This window comes from Mus pahari, chromosome 1 (assembly GCF_900095145.1).
Source record: "Mus pahari chromosome 1, PAHARI_EIJ_v1.1, whole genome shotgun sequence".
Classification (NCBI taxonomy): Eukaryota; Metazoa; Chordata; class Mammalia; order Rodentia; family Muridae; genus Mus; species Mus pahari.
The window spans coordinates 77,461,577-77,469,809 of record NC_034590.1 but is presented as its reverse complement, the minus strand read 5'-3'; the positions used below and the strand labels follow the sequence as shown (position 1 = coordinate 77,469,809).

Sequence of the window (8,233 nt, the reverse complement as noted above, 5' to 3'; positions counted from 1 at the left end):
GGTATTACTGGATCCTCTGGTAGTACTATGTCCAATTTTCTGAGGATGGCTCAGCTGTTAAAGGCTAGGCTCACAACCATAAGTTAGATGTCTTAAGCAATATAGATGCATGTCTTGCAGTTCTGGAGGCTTGGTGTCCAAGATCAAGCATCATTAAGGTGTTTCCTCTCATAGTTCTGAGGGAGAATTTGTCCCATGCCCCTCTCCTGACTTTTTCACATTTAAGGCTATTTTTGACATTCATTGGCATATAGCAGCAACATCCAGATCTTTGTCATTTTTTTAATGCAGTGTTTGCATCCAAAATTTCCCTTTTTTACCAGTCCCCTACTCTTAGTTTACTCGAGCCCAATTTATTCCAGTAAATTATCTTCCTAAAAAATTATCTGCAATGAGTTTGTTTCCAAGTAAATTCACATTCAATGACCCTGAGAATTGGAAGCCCTCCATGTATATTTTATAAAGACACATTTCATTTCCAAACTGGATCCTAGTCCTTCATTACCTTTTCTCTTGGGAGCATGCACACCTTCAGCACTCTCAGCTGCTTTGGGCTGTATGGTAAGATAATGGGTAAAGTCATAGTTTTGAGGAAGAAGAACTGAATATCTGCCCTATGGTACAAGGTAAGGATCTCAGGGTAAGGGGTTGGTTGTAGTAGAGTGTTTACCTAGTACCCACAAACATTGGGCACAGTCTCCAGCACCAAACCAAACCAAATATGAAACCATGTGATCATTCATGCAAATTTTATTTCTAGTATCAGTTATTCTGTTTGTGCAGGTAATGCTTTGTTCTTTCATGTTTCTTCAGAACAAGAGAGCAGAACATGAATCTATCTCATTGCCCAAAAGGACAATATCAATGAGAGTTCTACCCACACCCTTTATAGCTGGATGAGTTAAACCTGAATTCTTTAGCATTGAAACACATGAGACATACCTCTGTATGAATCAGTAAGGGAACACTTAAACTTCCAAACAAAAAGGACTCAGATAAATATAAGATAAATATGTCACATAGTAACCTTTTGAATGAAAGAAAAAGAAGGAGGTAGACTGACCATTTAGAAGGGCATTCAGTAAGGTACATCCATGTCTATGAGAGTATCATGCCTATTATAGTCTGTATGTAAAATGTCATGACCCATCTTCTCCCATGTTCTCAGCTTTATGTTTGAATACTTACTCTCTGGTTGGTGAGATTGTATCTGGGGAAGAGACTATGGAATAAGCCTTGGGTCTGTGACCTACCAAAAGGGGCATGACTTAAAGTTGATATTATGCCCTACTTGCGCCCCAAGCTCTCTGCTTCCTGCCTTACCACATTGTGATAAGTCATGAGATCTTAAAACCCTAGGCCAGACACCCCAGGGGCCATGCTTTCCCACCATGATGGAACTGTGAACCAAAAGATGTCTTTCCTTCCTTAAGTTGTTTCTGTCTTGTACTTGGTCACAACAATGAAAAAAAAGATAACATTTTACAAAGAGGTCATGTGTATTAAGAAAGGAGATGAAAAAAGAGTATTAAGAAGAGATACAGCCAATTCAATAAGGTGCACTGGGGTTGAGCGTCTTGGAGAAAAGTTTGTCCTCTAAGGAAGATTTCATTTGGAGAAAGAGTTATATTACCTTCCTGAAGAGCCAAGTGGAAGGAAAGATGAGGATGGCCAGAGAATAAAAATCTTCAGGCAGCAGAGTTCAGACTCCCACCATGACATTGAAATAATCTTTTCCCTGGGCTGAAGTCAAACCCTGGAGTACTCAAGTCTGTGCAGCTGTCTGCCCTAAAAGTATTGCATTGGTGAAAGCATGTGTCCATTATTATAGAAGCAGAGAAATGTAAATGAGCAAATTTCAGAACCATAAACAGAGAAATCTGCTACCAGCAGACAAGGACATCTGCTCAGTCTACCTAACAAAGGATCCAATAACAAGGAGTCAGCTTATGAAATGTTTTTTTTTTTTCATAATAGTCTCAGGGTTTTTCCAACATTACAAATGTGTTAATAATAAAAGTACATTCACTAAAATATCAATCAGAAATCACTGTTAGAAGAGCTAAAGGGAGAGATTGTCACAGAGCTACTGATCATGAATTGGGTAAGCAGTGACCAAGAGGTTAGAAAAGTGAGTGATTTCAGATTGAGACATAATTTCCTGTCTACTTGCTAGTGTTCAAAGTCAGTTTTGTCACCCCATTATCATCCTCCAGTGCAAAGTCTATACCCAATTCTACTCTAATACCTATGTATGGAGAGATTTAGAGTAAGATTCATTCAATTTCCTCTGTTATCTGATTTAAATCTTACAAAGGTAAAATGGCAAGATCATGTTTTTTTTTCTTCATTCTGGATCAGATTAAATAAAAATAAACAGATTTTTTTTCTGAGACATAATTCTCACTGTTTCCTGAAGTTCAAAGAGTGTTTTATCATGTTAGGAAAAAAACCTCTAGAGGGTGGCTAATCCCTAACTTGTCAGATATACAATTTGTTATATGTCTACTGGAAATTTCATTCCCAAATGTTATTTTGAACAGGAGATTGATAGACATTTGATCTTTGAAATATGTCTATTTAAATAACATTACAAAATTGGCCAATAAGGAATGTTCAAAGTTATAAACTAACCTGTAAAGTATTCTTACCTTTTAAAATGTCCACATTTCACTTGAATGCAGCAGATATCAATGTAAATGGCACTTTTAAACTTGTAAATGGAAATAAGCAGCCAGTGAGATTATGAATCTGAGAGTGAGTTTTTTTTTCTCTTAAGAAATGGATAACCAGCCAGGCATGGTGGTGCATGCCTTTAATCCCAGCACTTGGGAGGCAGAGGCAGGTGAATTTCTGAGTTCGAAGCTAGCCTGGTCTACAGAGTGAGTTCCAGGATAGCCAGGGCTATACAGAGAAATTTTGTCTCGAAAAACAAACAAAACAAAACAAACAAACAAAAAAGAAATGGATAACCATGAGGGGTGTGACCAATGTGGAGTAGATAATGCCCACAAGAGCTAAGGAACAGGTATGTGGGAGTGTGAAGCTGTGGGTTGCTTCTAATTAAGAGGACTAGAGGACTATACTAATATTTCCCACTACAGTCACTATATAAACTATAGAAAAAAAACACAAATAAAATATAGAAGAAATGGCTACAGATATTTCAGCAATATAAGCATGACCACAAGAGAGCTTCCCAAGTGGGAAGAGGTCAAATTTCTGCATTTATAGGAGCTTCTCTTTATCTAAATGTTAAATAACATGAAAATATCAAGCACCGATGTTCCTCAAATTACTGATTTTATTAGCCATAGTTTTTTTTTCTTCTGATTTACTTCAAGGGAACCAATGTGATCTCGCCATTAATTTTTTCATTGCCTCCTTCACCTCCTTGTTCCTCAGACTATAGATCAGAGGGTTCAACATAGGGATCACCACTGTATAGACCACAGAGGCTACTTTGACTTGGTCAGCTGAATAGCTGGACTTGGGCATCACATACACAAACAGAACTGTCCCGTAAAACAAAGTGACTGCAGTAAGGTGGGACGTGCAGGTGGAAAAAGCCTTGTTCCTTCCCTCAGCAGAGCGCATCCTTAGGATTGAGTGCAGGATGTAAATGTAAGACACAATGATCGTAGAGAGTGTGCTCACAAGGACGGAGGCAGAAGAGATGGATGGAGATATTTCAGCAATATAAGCATGGCCACAAGACAGTTTCACAAGTGGGAAGAGGTCACAGAAAAAATGGTTGACTTTGTTTGGGCCACAGAAGTTTAGGTTCACAAAACAGCCTGTGAATGATGAAGCATTCATGCATCCACCCAAATAGGATGCCCCCAGCAGGAAGCAGCACACTGCTGGGGACATTTGAGTGGAGTAGAGCAGGGGTGAGCAGATGGCCACATAGCGGTCATAAGCCATGGTGGCCAGCAGGAAGCACTCGGTAGTTCCAAAAGCTACATCAGAGCCAAGCTGGGCTGCACAGCCAGCGAGAGGGATAGTAGTTTCTTCTCTTAAGAAACTGATGAGCATGATAGGTGTGACTGATGTGGAGTAGCCAATGTCCACAAAGGCTAGGTGGCTGAGGAACAGGTACATGGGGGTATGAAGCTGTGGGCTGCTCCGAATTAGGAGGATTATACTGATATTTCCCACTACAGTCACTATATAAACTGGTAGAAAGAACACAAAAAAGATAGCACGTAGTGTAGCACTATCTGTTAGTCCCAAAATAATGAATTCTGTCACCATGGTGTCATTTTCAGTCTCCATTCAGTCACTCAATGGTGCCGACTGGAACCAGAACCAGAGGAAAGTCACTGACTAAAATGACCCTGTAGTTAAAGTATGTACCTAAATATAGTCTTATAATTACATTTTAAAATGGCAATTTTATCTTAGTCATAGAGTGTTTTGTAAATTTTCTTTAAAATTCCCTAAGGTATTATAATAGGAAATTCAGTTACTTTATGATCCAACTATAAAGTTCCTACTTGCATGTGATAAAAACAAGTTTGTTCCAGGTATGTACAGGAACTACATACATGGGTAATCCATAATGACATTAATTTTAATAGCAAAAACTTAAATATTTATGCCAGGGCTAACTCTTAGTTCTCCCATACCCATCACAAACAAGCCTTTGCCCCAGTGTTCTCTTCTCCAGTAACTGCAGCCACCTTTTTTGTCATTGTCTTATTAATAACAATAGAACTAACTTGGACATCTTTTTTTAAAATGACATGCTAGAATAAAACAACCTAATTTCTTAGTTATAAAAGAAATCAGTACTATGTTCAAGATAGAAAGGCTCAGCACAATTTTTATTATCACTCTGGCGTAAACTCACTAGACATTTTGCAAAATTTCACTTGACTCTTCTCCACTCCTTTTACCCTTATGGGATTATAAGAAGTGATAAGAGTCTACATATTGCCATGCCTCAGCATCAAATAAATAAACAGAAATATCTGGGTGCTTGCAATAGGCAAGTTTTTATATCATCAGTTCTAAAATGCAGCAGTCAGGAAAGAAAAAGGATGTGTATTTGGCATAGAGCAATAGAGTTAGAGGGGTCTAGATGGAATGGGAAGCTCCAAAAATTATCAAATTATAATGAAAGGGTGATGAGCATTTCAGTTAGCATTATAATAATGGACCTACTTTCAAGAGCATGAATAAGGATAGGGAGAATGTTAGTCCTGTTCACCCATTTCCCCAACTCTAAAGACCAACAGATTCCTTAGAATTGTTTACTTTTTCTTTTAAAACTTCTGAGATCTAAGAAACAATTCATATATTGGTATCAGCAATACAAACATCTGCTCGTGTGCATGCGTGCACACACACACAAACACACACACAGGCAGCTGAATTCAAATTTAGAAAGTTGAATTAGGCGGAAGTTTTTCTAGTAATATGAGTCAAAATTCCCTGATTACCCTAGAGAAAGAATCAAATCAGAGACAAACTTTCTTAAAGAAATGAAAGATACAAATGTTTCAAGGTAGGATGTGGTTGCCTGAAAAAAAGAAAAAAAAAGACAAGCTATATACAGAAATACAATGGAGTGAGAAGCCACACAAACCAAGGACCAATCTGTACCTCCCCTAGTGCATGGAAACAGGCAAATGACAAGTACTTTTAACCTCCTGTTTCCTACCTGTACAACGGAGAACATACATACATACATACCACACTGGATTCCTGTGTTTATAAGTGTGAATAAAGACAATACTGAGCACTGTTCAAACTCTAAAGAAACAGCAAAAATGTATCAATTATCTACACTTTTCTCAAGACAAATAGTTACTTCTGCTACACTTAGGAAATTTAAGTATTCCTGTATCCTTGAAAAGCCAATCAGTGACACATCTACCACAACACCCAAGGGGGCTCCAAGGAATTGTTACTACACAGCAAAGCCACTTTTAAAAGAGTTTTGATCATTTGGGATACAGTCCAAAATAACTTACTTCCCTTAAAATTACAAGTTAATTACTTCACTTATCTTGGACAATCTTACTGACAATCTAGTGGGACAGAGAATTTACAAGTACCTACCTTTTGAGACAGAAAAATAAAATGTACCTATGATTATATACAAGTATATGGATGAAATACTTTTTAATTACCCATGGGTTTAATTTGTTTTTAATTGGATGATTCTCAAAAGGAAAATACATCACTTAGCTGTAACTTAAAATTGGTACTTCTAAAATATGGCTGTATTCTGTGGCCCTGGTTTCTTATTTCTTTTCAGAGATGATATATTTATCAGAAGAATTTATTTTACAGATATGCATCCAACAGATATGAAATATCATTTGTGTTAATGAAATCATATTTATTTTCCATACCTTGTAAGTTTGTTTTAGAAGGTGAGATATGAATGGTACATGTGGACTGATACACCCCCATTTTTCATTGCCTATTAACATTTATGATTTCCAATAGAATAATCAAACTAATACTGACACTTTAATGTCCCTGTCACACACACTGGCATTCTGACTATCAGATTATCCTAGCCATGATTGGCACTTACAATGACCTTAAATTGGGGCTGCACTTTCCTGGTTAAAAGGCAAGATCTTTTTATGGTGGGCTTAAGGATTCCATTGGTCATCCCTCTTCACTTCACTACAAAGCTAAGCCTGTGGACCCACACTTGAAAATCCAGAACCTCAAATGGCCAAATTCCAGCTAGTTAATAAATAGGACGCATACTTTCATCTATTCTATAAACACACTGCTCATTTAAGCTGTAAGAAAGTACAGTGGCTGATGAATAATATAAACAGCTAGACAACAATTAAGTTAAAATGTCCCAGACTGCATCTGGGAGAATGAAGTTCATTCACCTTTGTCTTCCCATTAGCATTTTGCTCTTAGGAGTTGATCTGTATGTGACTTTTTATATGCATATTTAATGATTCAAGTCTAGAATACAGGAAAAGGTAAATAGATATTTGTTGACTTCATGCTAAATTGTTTAAAAATTCTTCATATATCGATCAAATCATCAGTGTGCAATGAAATCATCAGTGTGACATAGTTAAATGATAATATAATCTTCCACAGCTTTATCATTACTCAACTGTAAATAATTCTGTATGTCCTGTTCCATGACTTTTCTCATAGATGACTAACTGTAGTCAACTTATGTCCCAAATTTAAATAACTTTGTTATCAATGACTTTCCTGATATCTTGAACTAAGACATTTTCTACAAATGGACAGTTTCAGAGAACCCTGAAAAAATGCTTGCAGTGTTCTATAACTACCCCAGGGGAGGGATCTCTTCTGCCTATTTCTTAAAACTCAGAAGACTGCCATTCACATCATACTACCCATATCAAATAAATGAATAACAAATCATTTTAGAGTTCTTATTTTATCATCCTAAGACCATCCCACGTGTTCAACCTGTCACCAATTTTAAGTGTATAAGAAAGCATGGTTAAATACAGAAAGGTTATATAGTAGCAGATCTATAAAATTTATTCTTTCTAGCTAAAAATGTATGCCTATGGACTAGGAAAGGTAATAAAATACTTTCCCTACCCTCAAGCCCAAGGCCCACAATTCCACTTGCTGGGCTGTTGCACTTGTCTATTTTAAAGAACTCATATTACTGGGAATCATGCAGCACTTGCTCTTCTGTGATGAGTTTATTTCACTTAACTTGGTGTCCCCAGGGACTATGTGTCATGCTGTGGCATATTGCACTTTCCATCTACTTTAAGATTGAGTGATATTCTGTTGTATAAACATACCACAATTTTTTTCATCCATTCATCTGTTGATGGTCATTGGATTTTTTTTTAAGTTTTGGTTGTTGTAATAAGTACTGTGCCTGATAGGAAGCCTTAATAGTGCTTTAAAAATAGAGATTTTTAATTCTTCTGAATGAATATTGAGAAGACAAATTGTTGTCTCACCTGGCAATTTCATTCTTAATTTTTAAAAGAAAACTGCATATTTTTCCTGCAGAGGCTGCACTGTTTTACACCCTTATATACAACACAGATTATTATATACTCCACATAAATGAAACACTTGCTCTTTTGGCAACAGTCATCCTGAGAAGTAAAGGAAATATATAATTGTAGTTTTATTGACATTTTAACTATGATTAGTGACACTAAACATTTTTCAATATATTCATTGGTCATTTACATGTCTGTTCAATTTCTTAGGCCATTTTTACTTTTTTAATAATTTA

The 8,233-nt window shown here is 36.6% G+C and overlaps 1 protein-coding gene across 1 annotated transcript; it reads right to left on the bottom strand.

The window, feature by feature from the left end:
* Nucleotides 1–3,339: 3,339 nt before the first annotated feature.
* Nucleotides 3,340–4,278, bottom strand: LOC110326882 (olfactory receptor 481). Its single transcript, XM_021205514.1, has one exon. It carries the CDS (start codon nt 4,276–4,278, stop codon nt 3,340–3,342), a length of 939 nt encoding a protein of 312 aa, XP_021061173.1.
* Between the last annotated feature and the right edge of the window lie 3,955 nt (nt 4,279–8,233).

Excerpts from the sequence above, each read along its gene's own strand:
- LOC110326882 (XM_021205514.1), bottom strand. The coding sequence starts at position 4,278 with ATGGAGACTGAAAATGACACCATGGTGACAGAATTCATTATTTTGGGA.